Genomic DNA, 19,566 nt, shown 5'->3' with positions numbered 1-19,566 from the left:
TCACCCGGCCTAGGTGCCGCCACCGTCGGCGCCCGGCAGGAGCCGAGAGAAGGAGCGCCGGCATAGGAGGAGGAGGGAGGAGATGTCGTTCCTTTTAGTTCATTAAGGGGTTTTACATCGTGCGGGACGCTAGCGACACCTGAACGCAGAAGGGCAAACTTTCGCAGCCGGCGAAAGCCTCTCCCCTACAGCACCAATAAATAAAAACCGCGGCCTGAACTGGATGAGGCGGACGTGACACAAGTACTATAAGCGCCGAATTTTGTGGGCACGACCACCGCCAAGACAGCGGCCGTGCGCAGGCCTATAGTTTTGAAAAGAAGCCTGTGCGAGACTATGGGTAGTGTGACGCTTTCAGAACTACAGTCTTTAGCTCGCCGTGCTCTCAGAATGCACCATTGGGATTTTTAATTTGATGAAGCCCACAGTGCGATCGGAGACACCCGAAAAGACGAAAAAACACAAGACGATCCGCAGTCTCTTCACGATGCCTGCAGACCAACTATTCCGTCAAAAACGCAACTGAGGCTATGAGGGGCGCCGTATAGGAGAGCTCTGGATAATTTCGACCACCTGGGGTTCTTTAACGTGCACTCACGTCGCACAGTACACGGACGTCTAGCATTTCGCCTCCGTCGAAATGCGACCGCCGCGGCCGGGATCGAACAGCGTCTTTCGGGCCAGAAAACGAGCGTCCATAACCCCTGAGCCACCGCGGCGGCCCCTAAAAGGGGGAGAAGCAATTTCTCTTTCTCTCTCTCCACTTTGCCACCTGCCAACCGATGCTGGTGGCAGGCGACGCTGCGGGCGTTGATGCCGACGACGAGGGCTCGAAATTGAGGAATTAGCTTATGAGAGCTGACGCTCTAAAATAACGTCAAAGGTTCAGACGAAAAAGGTGAAGCTCTCAAAAAGCTTCCTAAATTTTACCGTTCATACCTTCCCACTTTGTCACGGAGCTAGCACCACAGGCTGATTGCAGTGCTTCGGCAGTCCGCCCGCAGATGCTACTGGCAACTTGGTGTCGTGCCACATCTGCAGGCAGGGCTGGCAATGCAGAAGCTGATCTTCGTTTATAAAAATGGCAAAATGCAATTGTGTTTTAAAAACCATCATTAACAAGTGATAACTTATAAATGGAGGGACACCGTACTCCATGTTCTCCCTTAAAGTTTGGAAGTAGCGCTACATCCGCCGCGGTGGCTCAGTGGTTATGGTGCTCGGCTGCTGACCCGAAAGACGCGGGTTCGATCCCGGCTGCGGCGGTTGAATATCTTTGGAGGAGAAATTCTAGAGGCCCATGTACTGTGAGATGTCAGTGCACGTTAAAGAACCCGAGGTGGTCGAAATTTCCGGAGCCCTCCACTACGGCGTCTCTCATAGCCTTAGTCGCTTTGGAACGTTAAACTCCATAAACCAAACCAATCTTTAAAGAATTAATGGCCAGCTAGTCCAGCGCTAAGTTCTACTGATTGCTGTTCTCTTTCGTAAAGCTGCAGAAAACAGAATACATTCCACATGGAATTTGAATGCAGCCAGTAAATAATTTATTATTGAGTTTCGCCTCGCAGGAACTTTGCTCAGCTTCTGAAGATAAGCTGTGACATCACAAGCTGGTTTCGGATAATGTGACGCATACGAAAACTGCAGTATACTTGCTGATTCGTGATTTTAATTAGCACCATCCCTTATAATCTGGATCTTAACTTGCGTGAACCCAAAAAGAAAACGCGCGCAAGGAGATTGTGTATTAATAATGAGAAACCATTATTAATACACAATCATTAGCATTAGACAAATACACAATCACAAAGATAATACAATACAAAACAATACACAAAAGACAATACACAAAGACAAATACACAATACACAATCATTAGACAAAGCATTATATGGCTCTGTCGCGTCAGCGAAAAGTGTCCACAATTCTGTCCGCACGATTACGTCGTTCTCTGAAGAGGAAGGATGCAAATAACTGGAGATGGACACGCAGAATATGTCTTACCGCACACTCTGTATGGTTATGGAGGTTTGTGTTACTATGTTCCAAGCAAAAGAAAAGTAGGTATTAATCTTGACGCAACCTACACACATCAGTTTTTTTCCCTTGATTTGCTCGTCCTCATGGCACTAACACTTCTTCTTGGGCGAGTTGGTGCATACTTGATTTGAAGAAAATAGCGCCAGAGCATGCAAACCACGAAAAGACAAGGACGAGACACAAAGCGCTATTTTTTTTTTATGTGTCTCGTCCTTGTCTTTTCGTGGTTTGCATGCTCTGGCGCTATTTTCTTCAAATCCTCATGGCACCGCGGTTAAATTGTAAGTTGCACATTGGACGCCCTTCTTCGCAAGGACACCACATTTCTAAATAAAAATTTTGTATCTTAGTATCTTCGCGGGTTGAGCCACGTCGCCATCACCGGTGTAACCAAGTGAACGAAAGTACTTCCGCCCGCTCATAGATGGCGCCAGAGTGGTACGCGCCATCGTCGTTGTCAATAGGGTGTTGACTAAGATAAAAAAAGCCAGGCTAGAGGAATGGTCCGCAAAGGTTAGGACCCCTTGGTACCTGACCTAGCCTCCTCTGGTCCGGCCTCCCCCATCCCCCTCTTCTTCTGTACAATAAAGCCGTTTCCTCCTCCTCCTCCTCCTTCGTCCATCACCACTACATGAGCGGAGGTAGGGTGGCTAAGGAAGGGGAAGTATAAACTGCTGGCTTATATATTACAATGCAAAATAGCCTCAGCCAGTTTTCTGTAGAATGAGCGGAGCAAAACCGGTAATTCCTCGTCTGCCGCTGCTGCTAAACGAGCTGCCCGAGCTACAATTACTGTCAAGCAGAGGCTAAGCGCCGCCGACGTCAGAATCTAGAGGTGCTCGCCGCCGCCGAAAGGACAATGCCGTGCGCGCACGGAAGCAGAGAGAGCTTCGTTCAATTTCGCATTAGGGAGTATCGTAATCGTACTTAGAATTTTTATGGCAAGTTTATCTGAGCAGTCTGTTATAGTGAGCTGTACGAACAAACATTTTCGATTCATTTCAATGTAACTCCAATCACGTGCTTGAAAAAAAAGGACGCACTAGTGCGACAGCAGAGAAGCAGCAGGACTTGAGTTCAAACTACACGCATTTATTGTTAGGCCTTAGTGCCACCATGCTGTCGTCTGGCAGCGAAAAATTCGCCGATGTACTTGTCGATCTCCGGCTCCCAGCTCTGCAATTTGGGGCCCACAAATCTGTCGTAAAATGTTTGCGGTGCTTGAAGCTGCAAAGAAGAAAAAAGAAGACCGCATAAAGCCTCCTCCCGTGTACTTTTTTTCTGTGTCTGTCCTTTGTACAGTTCTTATGCTTGCAGTATGCCGTACAACTAGCCTCCCTCCTCAGCGCAGGCAAGAGCAGATCGTTCAGTTAGTTCGGACGTTTAATGACTTAGCTACTTGTCTAAGATGCATTTCTAGAATGGAAAGCAGCCCCAAATTCTTGTCATAAAAAAATAGCCTCATCCCAGAGCATAAGATACCGCAGCTAAAATCAGACAGCTGATAAACCATAAGCAAGCGTTAACCTTGTTTGTACAATGAGTGCCGCCGCGGTGGCTCAGTGGCTATGGTGCTCGGCTGCTGACCCGAAAGACGCGGGTTCGATCCCGGCCGCGGCGGCTAGAATTTCTTTGGAGGAGAAATTCTAGAGGCCCGTGTACTGTGCGATGTCAGTGCACGTTAAAGAACCCCAGGTGGTCGAAATTTCCGGAGCCCTTCACTACGGCGTCTCTCATAGCCTTAGTCGCTTTGGGACGTTAAACCCCATAAACCATACACCAACCGTACAATGATCAACAAGCTGAAGAGCGGCTCGAGTGAGCAATTTTCAGATTTGTAGACAGACACGAAGCGAAGCAATGGTAATAACTGCTTGCCATTTGATCGCGCAAATACATTTTTACCTTGGCAAGTAACCAAATCAATTAAAGAGCGGCATCCCGAAATTAACAACGTTGATACCACCAGGTTGAACTGGAACACGAAAAGTGTTCCTCTTCTAATGCGTTTTTATTTTTTTTAAGACATGAAACGGGTAATATATTGTCACGCAGTGATGAGTGCAGTCTGGCGAACAGGAAGGCAGCGAGAATGGCTTCTAAACGAAACTCTTTGTTTGGGCTGATTTGCGCCCTGAAAGAACTGAATCACTCGGCGGCAGCGTAGCAACAAGCGTGCTCGGCAGTCGTCGAACAGAATACCAGCCGCTCTCGGCCATGCTCTCTTTAAAGCTGATAACGAACTCTCAAGATAAAGCTTGGAAAGTTACTAGAACATTCCGGAGCAACGTAGAATCGGTTCCGCCTGGATGCGATCAATCGAGATAAGTCTATGCGCGCCTTGCATCACAAACAAAGCGATAAAGCGACGTGCCGGCAGCTTTGAAGAATGAACAAACACACTACAAACATTCGCGGCAGAATCATGGGTATTCATTTCAGAGATCAACAATTCGCACGTGCTCACAGCCAAGTGAAAAAGCCAATAGACTATCAGCGTCCAGGAGTTTTTTTGTTTTTTTTTTCCAAATGAGTAGGGCGTGAATGGCTTTGTGAACGAATCTACCAGCAAACAGAATCAGTACTTCCTCGTGTACAGGTTGAAACTTTTGTAGGTGCATTAATCGTGGCTCAGCTTTTGTGTAGTCACCTTGACTCGTTTCTAGTTTTGGCGAGAAAGAAAGGCCTTCTTGTCCTTGGCCTTCTTGCGTCCAGCTTATTACCACAAGGCGAACACACCACACGCACAATGCTTTCCGACCGCCGTTTTTGCTAGAACAAATTTATAGATGCAGAGTTTCGTCTTCAGAATAGTAATAGAGCAAAACTGTTTTTCCCGCATAGTCTTTTTATGCGAAGCATACTAGCCGCACAACCGAGCTCTTCCTTGCTGCGCTCGGCCGCGTAGCTACCACTTGACCTACATTGGCGCACCACGTGATATGACGTCCCAACAGCTGTGAAAGCTGGGGCTCAACTCGTGCGCTCGCTTGCGGACGCGCAGCCTCTACCGGCGGCCTAACTCCCGCTCCTTCCGCTAGGGGCGCTGACGTCACAACAGCTGTGAAAGCTAGGGCTCAACTCGTGCGCTCGCTTGCGGACGCGCATCCTCCACCGGCGGCCTAACTCCCGCTCCTTCCGCTAGGGGCGCTGACGTCACAACAGCTGTGAAAGCTGGGGCTCAACTCATGCACTCGCTTGCGGACGCGCAGCCTCCGCCGGCGGTATGCTTCGCATCCTAGGCTTAACCATAAGCTAAGCCAGGCCATTTTTTTCCCTGGATTTCGCATGTCATTTTAATCGTTTTCTTTCCGACTTCTAGACATTCTTTCTGCAAATGGCGTTATTCCTGCACTGTAAATTCATGTGTAATCACTGTGCCCAAAATAAATAATAAAAGGAATGTTGCTGCTTCTCGCTGTCTATAATAATGTCAATTTCTGCCTACAATATAACGATCGCTTTCCTCGAATTCTATTTGATTCTAATTGTCCGGCGCGTTTGCTCTCAAATTCAGGGGACGGCGGAGGCGTGGCAACCCTCAGACCAATAATGAAAGCCTAGAGCAATCAAAATTGAATAAGATTTGAACAAAACGGGTGTTTTATACTCGCCTTCAGAAATGCAGCCTTATGTCTCACGTACCTATTTATAGCAAAATTTGATTCCACACAGACTATAGGAGTTTAACTCAGTACTCCAATAAAGGCGCATCAGCCTGCCACCCACATTAGCATAAAGCGCGAACCCCTCTAGAAATGTTAATAACAAAAGTCCTCAAACACTGTTCGTTGACGGTACAACTTTAACGGCTTTTCTTTTCTCATCCTTTCTGTCTGCGCTCCTTGCGTGGTGGAATTTACGAGGGAAGGTCCAGTGCACCCCGGGTAATAATGACAATACTCGTCAGTTTATTACCCGTTAACGTGTCTTAATATTTTTATACTTTTTCATTCCTTCAATCCGTAAAATCGTCTTTCTCCACTCTATACCAAGAAAACGCGTTAAAATTTCAATGGGGCAACTTAAGGCTCGAATGAAGTCGAGCGATATTAAAAGCTTTAGGAGACACTGATGCTCCGATCTGAAGGGTGGCGCGACCTAGTTAATGGTTTCCTTCAGCGCCCTGGGGTCCTCTTTGGGCACCATTTCGCAGGCACGAACACTGTTCACCGTCACTTAACGCTTAACTTGCTCTTAACAGTACAATGCCACAGCATTAGAGATCCCTCCCGCACAAATACTCCATGTTTTTCACCTAGGTTCTGCTATACACGTCCATATATGCAGAATAGGGGATATTCAAAATTCCTCAAGTGCGCTTTCTCGCATAACAATGTTGTCCCAAACAAGATGGCTGACCTGCGTTTCCAGCTGAAACCAAGCAAGAAAGACTGGTTTTTTCTTTGATTCTTCCAAAATACATTTCTTACATTCTATCCACACCTTTAGCGCCTGTCCTGTAGCCAACATAGTTCCTTTATAGCGAAGTCGGCCATCTTGTTTGGGGCAACATAGTTATGTGGGAAGCGTACTTGCGGAATTTTGAATATCGCCTATTGGTCATTATCTACATTTGTAGGCCACGGGGAGTCCTCATACCACTACTGGTGCAGGGGCTGCAGTGGTTACGGATGCAGGTAGCTCACAATCCATTGAGCAGGTTGTCACCAGTAGGTGCGCCACCCGCTTTTCTCGAACCCCCAACGCCGACGCCGAGTTCTCCGCTGAACGGGGCCCCTGGCGCTTAAAAGATACAGACTCTCTCTATGCCTTTAAAAAGAGCAGTGTGCCTTATCGCGAACCATACCTGTATCCAGACCAAGATGGCCATCCTCACGCACTCGATCAGCTCCGAGGCGGGGCCGCCGATCGTCAGCGCGGCCACGGTGTCCAGGGCCAGGTAGCTGCCAAGACCTGTCCAGTACTTGAGCCAGACGGCCCTCTGCTCCTTGCTTCCTCGCTCGACGATCTTGAAGGTCGAGTACATGGGCCCCAGGAGGCCCAGCAGCAGCACGATGCATCGACATGAACGCATCCGCATCTTTCTTCTTTCTCTTTGTCTTCTTTGAGCTCAGCGTCTGTGGTAAGGTCGCGATCTTCAGTCGACTTCGTAGCCTTCTGGAGACAGCTATGCAAGCCTGACGAACGCGGAATGCGTGCACGATGCATTAGGATGGGCAACAAAGGTTAATAAGAAATATGATGCTCCGTCCGTAAAGTCTATGGCACAATGACCACTGAAGTCGGATACAACGAAGCTACAAACACCCTTCAATGGAGGCCTTCAAGCCAATGGCGTCGACCATTCTCCATGACGTCATGGTTAATCCCCTATGGTGACAGTACGGGTGGCTGGCAGGAACACCCGTGAAATGGGATTAAACTGCGATGTAAACATAATCGGTCGACGCCTTTGGCTGGAGGGCCTCCTCTGAGGGTGTTTACAGCTTCATACTGGAGTTGTATTCGACTTCAGCCTTGTCGTTCTTGCTGCTGATGTCCAGACGTCGAACAGCATCTACGAACCTATAGTGGGGATCCCTTTCCCCATGCTTTTAGATTGAGTGTCCTGGCGCATAAAGCTACCGATACTGCATTATAGTAATAATAAGGTCACTTAGACTGTTCCCTGGTCGTGGAACCGGCATGACGACGGAGGCAAGGTGGAAGCTGGGGCGTGTTTTGTGTCATTATCGCTACAGCGCTGAAGATAAGGACGAGACGAGTGCACAGACACGGAGCTGATTCACGCTGCGCTGACACGGCACAGAGTCAGCGCGTGCCTATCCGCTCGTCCCGTACTCGTCTTTTACTCTGTAACGATAACGACGATGGAAGCTGCGCTTACGCATTTCTTACTACGCATGCAGGTTACCAGGTATGGCGCAGCACAATAGTGCATCATCGATGGAAACGATTGCGGAAGAAAGTGTCGATGCTGAACTGCGAGCCATCCCGATACCGTGAAACCGGGCGAGTGGCGTGTTTGGCAGCCGGTTTTGACCGATGCGGTTTTCTGGACAATGGACACTGGAACAGCCACGACGTAGACGACGGCCTACGAAAGCAGAACATCGTCGGTGCTCGCCCAGAGTGTGGAACTTGCACGACGGTGCTGCTCGTGCATTTCTGACTGCGCACGAAGGTTGGTAAATTCCCTTGCAGTTCAATGTTTTTACTGCCGGTTCCACCCTAAGTTGTGTAGTACATATGTATTAGATCACACTCTTGTGAAGCGTCGTTCTCGATGTAGGTTTGCGTTGTTGCTGCGTTTCTGGTTTTATTTTTTTCCTATTATGTGCGAAGATATTGAAGTTAACCCTGACCCAAACACGGAGCCAACACTGCAAAATAGTTTGGACAGCCAAAAGGAAATTAAAGCAAAACTTCAAAAAAAAATATTGTGATCAATTTGTTCGTGCAAAGCTCCGTACTGTAGGATTAATTCATTGAAGCCGAAGCTGCAGCGATTTCGAAGGTTGAAACGGCAGTGGCAAAATACAAAAAGCTTCGCGAGAATAATCGGGATGCCCTGAAAGCCCTTCTAACCAAAATAAATTGCCTTGAAAAACCGCAGCAGACGCTATAATTGTCTGTCTTTTACGGAGACGCTGTCTTTTACGGAGTTGAACATAAGAACGCGCAGGACACACGTTCCGACTCCGAAAGCATTACTAAGGAACTCTGCGAAACAAAGCTTGGTTTTTCTGTAACGTATTTAGAAATAACGCACAAGGATTTGCTATTCGCGCACAGAAAGAACCCACCTTCGATTGCTAATTTTACCTCTTATAAGATAACGAAGGTGATTGTGCACAATGCCGAAAAATTTGGCAGTCGCGTGCAAACAATGTTTTCTGCGCCCAGTTTTGATACCCTAGTCGAGAATGCACTTACAAACCAACCGCGCGACCACTTTCTAACCCTTGAGTTTCACCGTAGCCTCAGCCTCGACGGTAGCTAATGGCAGAGCGCTCGTTCCTCTGGTGGGCGCAGATAGCGCTACCAGTAGCGCAGCTGTGAAATCTTGCTGTACTGGTCCGCCGTCACCGCAGACGAATGAGATTTCCCTTTAATTCCCACCGAACCAGGCAAGTACCCCACTCAAATCTAATACAGAACAGAACTTAATGCCACCTTTAATGCTACCTTTGTGCGAAATTCGAGCCCGATTAAGTGGGTGGTTAGGCCGAGCAAATTTTGTTTCTTTCGATTTTGTCTGAGCAACGCAACAGCCGGGACTTAACCTGGGATCTTTTGCATGCTAGGTCGACGGGCTATAAGTGCTACACCGACTTGCGTGAATCTTATCAGCACGATCGCCGTCAAAAAAGCCCCCGGGCGAAGCCCCGCTGAAATATTAAGGGCATGCCTTCAGAATTGCAGTCTTATGCTAAGCGTGCCTGTAGAGAGCAAAGCATTTTAACAAACATGCTAGGCCCGTTTAACATGCAAGCGAAAATGCTAGCGAATCCTGCCGCCGCAGCGCAACAACCTGTTTTGAGTCGTGACGGCGGCTAAGTAACGGGAAACCTTGCAGCCCCATTGGTCACGGTATGGCAAGGACAGATCCGAGGTGCACCGTTTTTCACGGCGTTTCAAGGTCAGACTCGATGAAACTACTATCTAGGAAAATCTGCGAACGCTCTTAATCATATAATTATCGTACCGTTCCGAATGAAGTCAGGCTCTGAAGGACGTTGCGTAAGCGCCCTTTCTGTTGCTCTGAACAAGAAAGAATTGCAATTTTTATCTCGGGAAAGAAACTCTCGAGATATATTTTGAAGGCACATGAAGACGAATTCAAAGAAACGGACGCTGCTCTCGCTACCATGTGCGCCAGCCTGTCTCGCAGTGGAACGCGTTGCCTTCCGTCTCTAACATGTGCGGTGGGCAATATGGAGGAACCCTGGACACAAGGGTCTATAAAGCGAAACATTTAATGCAGGACAGTAACAGGAAACTGCGGCTTGTTCTGTCGTATGCACGCTTCTCGCGTGGTCGTAAGACCAAACGGAGGGTGCGGATATGGCTCTACACACTGCACAGATTCAGAACTAACCGATTTCACAACGTGCGACGAAAATATGACGTAGCCAACGGCGCAACCGGCGGCGTAGCCGTAAACCGCACTCCGTGAGCCACAGTCGGCACCTTGAACGAGCTCCAGCATGTACAAAAATTTCTGGCGGTTTGGCGTTGCTAAGCCCAGAATATTGAGGGAGAGCAGGTGTTTGCAGGTGGACACCGACGCCGCGTACATGAAAGCGAGATTGAGGTGTCCACTGACCCAGGCAGCCAGTTGGGCGCCTTTCCTTTCGCCAGAATCAACGGACACTACAAAGTTCGACCTTATCCAGTGAGGCTATAGCCTCACTGGATAGGGTAGCGGTAAATGTTGCCAGGTTCAGTTTCCAGTGGCCAGACATTCTTAGGAGTTACAGGTCTGACCGCCGCTTGGGTCAGCTGCTCCGCAGCCGCTGGGGACTGAGGGCGGAGAGTTGATTGGTTTCTTCATCGAAGGTTGTGGCCAAGTACTACACCAGGGTGGCCGAATCCTGCTCTGGTGAGGGAGTGCGTTGTCGGTTCCGGTCACCGAGATCAGGCCGCACCCCAGTCCCGGGTATGTAATTCCATTGACACGCGGAGTTTTTTGTTTCTTTATTTAAGCCCGGTGAAGAATTGCGCGGTACCGGGATTCGAACACCGGTCCTCTTGCACGCGAGGCGAATGCTCTAGTTCTACGATATCGTGTTTTGGTAGCCAGCCTTTACCACGTGTACAAAACACAGGGCGCCTAATCTCACAACAAAGGCCCTTTCATCTGTGCTCATCCAGACGCCAAACTGGCTTACAGTGCTCAGCCGCGAGCGCTGGCCCCTGGAACATAAACCCTGAGAAGGTGAAAAGTAAAAGCTACAAACTATGATTGATCAAGGCGGAAAGCTGGGCTAGTTGGTGCGTCATCGTTAATTAAAATACTAGCGCATAAAACTACCTCTGTCTCCTTCTATGTCTTTGTCCTAGTTTTATGTGCTAGTCTTTTAATTAACTATGATTTGATGTTTCTGAAATATCCTTTTCGTAAACATGCAAGTATGTACGCATACTTTGTTAGCAAGGGTTAAGGTGTAGGCATTTAACAGCGCTTAAAAACGTTCGTTTTGTTCATAGACTGTTTAAACAGACCACCGGCCAGGAGCCACTAATGTGGGAATGCAGCCAGGTGAAGGTAGGTTCGTCTATTAAAGCGCTTTAGAGACAAGCGTGAGAAGAGAAAGCGATGCGCGATGCTAGATGAAATTGGGAGTCAAGAGCCAGTTCTGCCGCCTCTATAGACGGCGTCTTCTTGCTTGTCTGCTGTTCCCCTTTTCATGTCCAACATTCTCGGACAAAAATGTTTAATATTGGGAAATTGTGAGGTGTTGCTACGTAAATATTGAAGATAATGGTCCATTCTTCCGACATGTAGGAAAATCTTTTTTTAAATTTTCTCCATTGCTCGCATCGAGCAGTTAAGACTGCCTTAAAAAAAAAAACAATGGTAAACACTTCTGACGATATCAAAAATGTTAATAACAAAAAAAGTGCCAGCCTATTGACTGCACATCTGAAGATATATTGACTGTTTTAATGAAATCTTTCGGTATATGAAAAAAATTGTGTTCATGAACTCTTTCCCGTTCAAAAATGCTTTTGTCCAGAGTTTTGGGTATGCTTCTTCGCAATGTACGGGCTCGTCCAGAAGCATGCTTCATTAAGGCGGTTTATTAGTTCCATAAATGGCGTAATCTCAAAAATGGAAATCACCGATGAAGTTGTCGATATCCGGCTCCCATTGCTTGAATTTGAAACGGAGGATGTGCTCGTAGAACGCCTCTGGCGTTTGACTTGCGTAAACCTAAAGGCAAAAAAAACGCGCAGGAAAGTTTTGTGTTATTTGCAGATGGCTTCAAGAGAGGGACACGAAAATGAATAAATACGATTCACACCAGTAAATACTTTTCTACCATTTATTTATTGTATTAGAGCACGTGTCGCAACAGGTCCAAAGCGGGGCCGACACATCGCTGTAAACTTAAGAACAAATTAAAGCAGGGTATAAATGGCGAGCAGAATCCGCGATACTTAAAGCAAGTAGTTCTCCTTGCATTGTTCTAGTGATGAGGTACAAAGGTGATTTGTATCAGAGACAGCCCATGGAAATACGCGCATTCAGTTCTAGCAAAAACTGTTGTAACAGGTTTGACATGTTCTGTGTGTCGTACCGTCAGTGAAAATAACTATGAAAATGATTTATGGGGGTTTAGCGTCCCGAAGCGACTCTGGCTATGAGGACGCCGTAGTGAAGGGCTCCGGAAATTTTGACCACTTGGGGTTCTTTGACGTGCGTTACACACAGTACGCGGGCCTCTAGCATTCCGCCTACATCAAAACTCGGCCGACATGACATGACTAATATAATAACTATGGAGAATCGATGTTTGCATTACAGGAAACTTTACTGCTTGTTAACATCGTTTTCTTGTCGCTTATTGCTTATTAGTGGGAGCAGATACACACCAGACTCCCAAGCAGAAATCTGCGTCCCGCGTCTCTCGTCTGGAGCTTCACAGAAGATGTGAGCCTAATCGCTAGCGTCAAATGCGGAGCTGCTTGTGGTCACGTTCGCTCCATCCAGTCGACACGCACATCACTGAGGCAGTGATATACGGTAATGCCCACTCTGTCATCAGGAGAAGGCTAGCAAATTTCATTGTGCAGGCCAACAAAACCGAATCGCAAAAATGCGAATCCTGACGCAATTATAAAACTGGCCGCACAGCTTATAAATGCCTTCTCGCACACTCTACACATTCCAACAGAAAGTAAGTATGAATCGTGACACAACTGCAACATGCGTCGCTTGTTTCTGGTTTCGCTCTTAACTGAACGACTTCACCAGCGCCAAGCGCTGTCAAATCTGCAGGTCCAGTTCTTTTACTTCGACGATGCAAACATACGTCTTCAGTGTTTGTTCGTTTTTGTGGACATGTTCGCGATAGAAGTGATCAAATCTGGCCGCGGGTGCCTGACATGAGAACACCGGTTTTAAATGTAGCAATCTCGTACCTGTACACAGAAGAGCATGGCCAACCTGATGCCGTCGATGAGTAGGCCGGTATGGCGGCCCAACGCGAGAGCGACCACGCCGTCCACGAAGAGGTAGGTCCCGAAGCACAGCCAGTACTTCAGCCAGTGCAGCGTCTGGGCCGTGTTCCTGGCCTTGATGGACTTGAAGGAGGACCATATCGGCCACAGGAGGCCGAATACCAGCACAATGCGAGCGCAAGTACAAAAGTGCATCTTCCACCGCTATTATTCTTCTTCTTCATCCTCTTCATAATGGCCAAGGTATTGTGGTATAAATAAGGAAATTTTCATAGTGTTACGACAAAATATCGGAGCCAAACGTGCATTTTGAAAAATGTATTCATGAAAAACGACAGGAGAATATTTGAAGTGAAATAACAAAGAACATTTTGGCGAAAAAAAAAGAAAACTGCAAGACTTTTAAAGGAGTTAGCAAATCAACCTACCAGTTGCAATTATGTAATCATGGAGATTCCCACAAATTGAACCCAATGCAAATCCTTTGGCGCTCACACCGAACGATAACAACACTGGCAGAGATAACGGGAGCCCTAACCTGGAGAGAGGGACCTCCAGGTAAATCTTTCTCTGAAGTGCGAACTTTGGACAGTAGAGAAGGAAGTGGTCCACAGATTCAACGTCCCCGCATGAGTCACATAGGTTTGTCGGTGGCCACCCACATCTACATAGGTATAAATTTAAACTGGGAATCCTGCACCGCAGTCGTGTCATTGATACCTCGCACTGTCTGGTTTTACACGAACGGACGTTCCATTTATACGCGAAGTGCTGATAATCAGTAGTATTTAGTAAGGGATCGCCTAACCTGGCTGATATGTGTTGGAACCGCTGAAATCTGGAGATCGCCAGCAGACTGAAATTCGGGACAGGATGCGTTACTGACCCGTCAAGAGCTGACCTTGCTAAATAATCAGCCACCTCAATTGAATGAATGCCTGCATGACCAGGAACCCAGACAAAACGGACCTCCTTTAAAGTGGACGGGACAAAAAATCGCAGGAAACGGCACAAAAAATCTTTTTGGGAAGTTTCAAGGGAGACTGGAACTGACAAACAATCAGCCAGGATGATAACGTGAGATACGTGACACGGAATTTTGTGCAGGGCCATTCCAAGAGCCAAAAACTCCGCGAAGAATATAGGGATATAATCTGGGATGCGGACAGAATAGCTCCATGCTAAATCCTGCGAAAAGATGCCAACTGCAACTTTTTGGCAGCTGACGGAGGCATCGGTAGAAAGAAACCACATGATGGGGGAATTCCGCTATATGACCAGAAAGAATACCGTTTAAAATGTTTGTGGGCATGTGTTTCGCATGAGATGGGAAGATGTGGTCAAAATGGAATTCCACTGCTGCCGGCGTGTCGTCAACCCACTGCAAAGAACTGAGATCAACACCAATCGGTGTTAAAAGGTTCTCCGTTAAGGTAATTTGTGGCATTTGATATCGTGGCCAATGATGGCAAAAAAAAAGGCCGGCTGAGACACAAAAATAGGAGTACTGACATCAGTCATCGGGTCCAACGACCTGAGGAAAGTTAGCACCGTGAGTATTTGAAAGCGGGAAGTTAAATCGGGCATACTGGCTTCGAGATAAAGCAGGGCGTTTGAAACTGATTTTGGGAGACCAAGGCAAAGACGTAGAGCACGCCTTTCCAGTAAGATTAAGGGTTGAACCTTGGAGTTTGCGCTACCAGAGAACAGAATGCAACCGAATTCAAGTATAGGTCTTACATAAGCTTTGTATAGTAACAATAATGTGTCGCGGCGCATCCCAAACCTTTTATTGGCGATTCGTGTCAGCCGGCCTAGAGCGCGTTCTCCTTTACGCACGTTGTTCTTTATATGAAGGCTCTAATCTAAGGCTGGATGGTAAGTAACACCTAGATATGTGACAGATTCCACTTGTGAAATCAGATTAGAGTGATGGGCTAATGAAATGTGCAAAGGCGTGTCTGGAGGAAATACCAGTATGCCACATTTGTTAACATTCAGGGATAAATTAATACGGTGCAACCAAACTCCAAGAGCATCAAATATCCCTGCAGAATCTTGTAAAGGGAATGGATATCCCTGTCCGAGGCGAAAAAAGCTATGTCTTCTGCATACACAAAAACTGTTATATCAGGACAGATGGGGATGTCACTGACCAAAATATTAGAAAGCAGCGGTGATAGCACCGAACCTTGCGGCACTCCTCTTGATTGATGATAAGTATATTAGAACATATGGTACCCTCTGCGCAGTAAAAGTATCTGTCTAGTTACAGCTCGCAGTCCCGGAGTGAGAGAGGAAGAGAAATCTCTGTATGAAGAGCTGAGACTTCCGCCAGCGAGCAAAATCACTATCCTTGAGAGGAGTTCAAGAAAAAGTGTTTTGGAAGGAAATATGTGTAGAAAAAGAAACTGAAAAATTGACCAGTGGTCATGAAATGTAAGTGCTAAACACTTCTTCTGTTAGTACAGACCACTGATCTCCACTAGGGCAATCAGTGGCGATCAATGACACAAGCAAAGTAGAATGTATGTCAATGAGGCGAATCTACTAGAAGGCAGCTGACCTAATATGTTTTGACGTTGTGTTTATCAGTTTGTTCACAGTGTGCGAGTGAATCAGATATAACATTGAAGGCGTATTTTGCCTTACACTTCTCCATTTACTTTAAAAACTTCTTGCGTACACCTTCGATGTGTATTCACCCTAATTCAATAACCAAGTTTTTGTTCTTTTTATAATTATTTTACTTAAAACTCACCTGCACTCTTCTCTTACCACCTTTCACGCAACGCGCCCCCAGCAAAGATTATCATGTCAGCGCTTTTTAAAAGCCAGTCAAAATCTGCAAAAATCTGTTTTGCATTACACAGCCTTTATCTCTCTCTGTCGCGCGCGTGCACTACTGATGTAACTTCCTGTGCGCGGCGAAAATTGGTGAAATTCTTTCATGCAGCAGCCTATGGTTCATCTGACTTCATCACAACCTGGGTTATGTTTTCACAGGCTTCGAAGCTCTGGGTTGTTTCTCCAGCCGAGAAAAATTCGTACAAACTGCATACGTGCAGTGCGTGTGTGCAGGCTTTGTGAAAGCAACACACCCCAACGGGTTTCCTAGTGGGGTCCCCGAGAAATGAGAACGAGATTTCCTTCGCGCTGTCCAGAAACCAACCTGGAGAACTTGTTACTTTTTATGAAGGCTGTACAATATTTCCAATAATTTATTACCATGTTATATGGCCTCAGGGATGTATGGTACCGAGCCATTTTTTTTTTAATTCGTTTCAATGGAAGTCCAATCACGTACTTGGAAAAGACGCATCAGAGCAAGAGCAGTGATACGCAAGATTCGAACTACGCGCATTTATTGTTAGGCCTTAGAAGCGCCATGCCGTCGTCTGGCAGCGAAAAATTCGCCGATGTACTTGTCGATCTCCGGCTCCCAGCTCTGCAACTTGGGGCCCACAAATCTGTCGTAAAATGTTTGCGGTGCTTGAAGCTGTAAAGAAGAAAAAAGAAGCCCACATAAAGCCTCGCCCCGTGTACTCCTTTTCCGTGTCTGTCCTTTGTGCAGTTCTTATGCTCGCAGAATGCCGTACCAACTAGCCTCATGGCGTCTTTTTGTGGTTTTTATTAATTTATGTATTTGTGCCTGTACTGGGGAGAATTTTGCATGCAACATCCCCCTAATGTAATGCCCTTCCGGGCCCTTACGGACCCTTACAGTATGGAAATAAATAAAATAAATAAATAAACAAACCTCCAGACTATGAGCTTCGTTGAGCTCCTCCTCACTTATTAGCACATAAACGTATTTGCGAGCGATTCTTCCCGCAGACATAGTCACTGACGTCCAGGCACAGTTTCAAAATTCGCTAGGTGTGTTCGTCGTGGCTCGATATTCCTGTCACGCGGACAAGTTCAATATCATTTTCAACGACTGAAACTCGCCTTTACTGTCATTCACGTAGTGTGACACGATGACCTTTAAAGACATTTGCATTTGAACGCACTCGCCACGAAGTAAGTTCAGCCCGGTCAGCTCCTCTGCGCGATGAAAATTCCTGTAAATTGCCGGTTAGTCCTTAGTTCGCGAAAACTGTTCGGAGCAACGCCGGTGGCATGTAATCCGAGCAAATGTGCTTCCGTCCTTTGTGGTCCCACCTGTCACACTCTGCTCTCGGGGCCACAATTGACCCCCTTAATCCCCGACGCTGATGAAGCAAACAGCCTCTCCTCTTTTGAATCAGGGTGGTGCAGGGTACACACGTGCGCATCGCCTCTTCCTGGGCCTAAAAGATGCTGCCACCTGCACCTAATATATTGTCCCGCAGCTCAAAGTTTCGTTGCCCGGCGAAACAGCTGTGGGGACGAACAGGTACAGCACGAATAGGAAAGGAATATGCAATGCCTTGCATTCAGTGCTTTTCATTCTTGCACTATTTCTTTACGACGAGATGGACTAAAACTTTTTATCCTGTTTTCTTTGCATTCATCCAGCTCGCAAGCGCGCCAAAGTACGCCAATGAGCCTCTACTGTCACCGATGGAAAGGTTGGCCCTTTCAAGAACCATCTCCAGGGAAGTCGTTGAAGGGGTGCGCCCGAGATCCCTTGAAGAGAGCGTCAACGCCTTGGTTGCATCCCCAGGTGCTCCCTTACGACGGCCCTTTTCCGTGTTTCAACTTCTACCTAACTCACCCAGCGTGTGTCGCAACGCTTTATGCGGTATGCGTATACAGAGCACGAGTCTTTGCCTGGCACTTCAAGAGAGACCTATGTCCCACGGTTTTCTCAGTAGACCGGCTTTTTACTTTCAGTCATAAGCCACCACGGAAAGTGGGCGATATAATAAAAAAAAAAAGCATTCCCCAAGAAGTGCGTCCATTTAGCCCATTAGTGAAGTGCGCTGTGTCCCACGGCGAACCATACCTGTATCCAGACCAAGATGGCCATCCTCACGCACTCGATCAGCTCCGAGGGGGGCCCGCCGAGCGTCAGCGCGACCACGGTGTCCAGGGCCAGGTAGCTGCCAAGACCGGCCCAATACTTGAGCCATACGACTGTCTGCTCCTTGCTTCCTCGCTCGATGCTCTTGAAGGTAGCGTACATGGGCCCCAGGAGGCCCAGCAGCAGCACGATACATCGGCATGAACACGTCCGCATCGTTCTTCTTTCTCTTTGACTTCTCTTCCAGATGTTAAGCGCTTCGGCTTACAGACGGCTTTGCCGCCTTCTGGAGACTACTACTCAAGTGTGAGAAACGCGCAACACGAGCACGGGGTGCGCATGCATGCGTGAGCCCTCTCCTTAATGCGCTTCGACAAGGGGCCATTGAGCTGGATTGTGGTGTTCTAACGTCCCGAAGGGACTCGATCTATCCAGACGCTGTAGTGGGGGACTACGGATGAATTTAGACCGCCGGGGGGTTCTTCAACGTGCATTGAAATCGCACATCGCAAGGACATTTTTGTATTTAGCCTACATCAAAATACGGCCGCCACAACCGGAATTGAACCGGCGATCTTGGGATCAGCAGACAAACACCAAAGCCACTGAACCAGCACAGTGGACGGCCATTATGCTGTGTCAGTGTTTGGTGCTACAGTTGTGCGTATAAAACCCAATAGCTTTGATTGCGTTGCTACTGCTGTTGTTCTCACGTCTAACGGAGCATGCCCAGTCAAGGAGCCCCTTTCCATAAATGCTAGAGCGACAGTACTGACGCATCGTGGTCACCCTTCCCTCCTTCTCTTCATAATAAGTTCCCTTTTTCTGCTGTCCACCTCTCCGCTCTTACGGCAGCAACGTTAGACATTTTCACGCATGACCCGACGAGCCTGTTTCAACAAGAGAAGTGGGGATAGTTTGCATTTATACGTATCGCTTCAGTGAACCAGCGAATGAACACGCGGTTAATTGGGCGACGCCTGTTATCCACAAGCGGCGGACCGAAAACAGTATGCGTTTGCTCTGAGTGTTGTTTCGGGGCAGCATGAAATGATGTGCATCAATTGCAGGGTGGAAGGCTCTTTAACACGAGCGGCAACTCCGACATTTGCGACTAAACGGGTGTTTTTATAGTGGCTGACGCGCTAAATTAATTTTGAAGTTTAGGAGCGAAGCAGCTTTACTATGACTGTTTATCTCTGAAGTCAGTGGCAGTACGAATTGTGAGCTTAAAGGTGCACTGAAGAGGATTCTGAACTTGTGTTTTTGCCGCGGGAACTCAATCTACACGTTCCTAGCATTCTTAGAAACTGCAACTTATTGCCCTGTGTGGCCGATTTCCCTAATTAAATCAAATTAACGTCCGGCTCCCGCCTTTATTTTTTTTAATTTTCCCTCGTACGGTGGGCGGAGTAGACCAA

At 47.4% G+C, this 19,566-nt stretch overlaps 2 protein-coding genes across 2 annotated transcripts; both read right to left on the bottom strand.

The window, feature by feature from the left end:
• Positions 1 to 3,141: 3,141 nt before the first annotated feature.
• LOC149371798 (receptor expression-enhancing protein 3-B-like) lies at positions 3,142 to 7,087 on the bottom strand. Its single transcript, XM_089581168.1, has 2 exons — positions 6,854 to 7,087; positions 3,142 to 3,270 (listed from the first exon to the last, which is right to left on the bottom strand). The coding sequence occupies exons 1-2, from the start codon at positions 7,085 to 7,087 to the stop codon at positions 3,142 to 3,144; spliced, it is 363 nt and encodes a 120-aa protein (XP_089437294.1).
• A 4,752-nt stretch (positions 7,088 to 11,839) lies between these two features.
• LOC149371797 (uncharacterized) lies at positions 11,840 to 19,387 on the bottom strand. The gene is made up of 3 exons (XM_089585288.1): positions 18,128 to 19,387; positions 13,159 to 13,293; positions 11,840 to 11,947 (listed from the first exon to the last, which is right to left on the bottom strand). Exons 1-3 carry the CDS (start codon positions 18,359 to 18,361, stop codon positions 11,840 to 11,842), a joined length of 477 nt encoding a protein of 158 aa, XP_089441414.1. The 5' UTR covers positions 18,362 to 19,387.
• Positions 19,388 to 19,566: the final 179 nt, after the last annotated feature.

This window comes from Amblyomma mixtum, chromosome 1 (genome assembly GCF_055824585.1).
Source record: "Amblyomma mixtum isolate Tamu chromosome 1, ASM5582458v1, whole genome shotgun sequence".
Taxonomy (NCBI): Eukaryota; Metazoa; Arthropoda; class Arachnida; order Ixodida; family Ixodidae; genus Amblyomma; species Amblyomma mixtum.
Note: the sequence above shows the minus strand (reverse complement) of the source record. Positions and strands in the feature narration are given on the sequence as shown.

Bases quoted from the DNA above. Each gene is read 5' to 3' on its own strand.
- LOC149371798 (XM_089581168.1), bottom strand. From the start codon at position 7,087: ATGCGGATGCGTTCATGTCGATGCATCGTGCTGCTGCTGGGCCTCCTG. The intron at 3,271-6,853 runs GTATGGTTCGCG...TCTTCTTTGCAG, and splicing joins CCATCTTGGTCTGGATACAG to CTTCAAGCACCGCAAACATT.
- LOC149371797 (XM_089585288.1), bottom strand. From the start codon at position 18,361: ATGCGGACGTGTTCATGCCGATGTATCGTGCTGCTGCTGGGCCTCCTG. The intron at 13,294-18,127 runs GTATGGTTCGCC...AACACGGCCCAG, and splicing joins CCATCTTGGTCTGGATACAG to ACGCTGCACTGGCTGAAGTA. The intron at 11,948-13,158 runs GTACGAGATTGC...TTTTGCCTTTAG, and splicing joins CCATGCTCTTCTGTGTACAG to GTTTACGCAAGTCAAACGCC.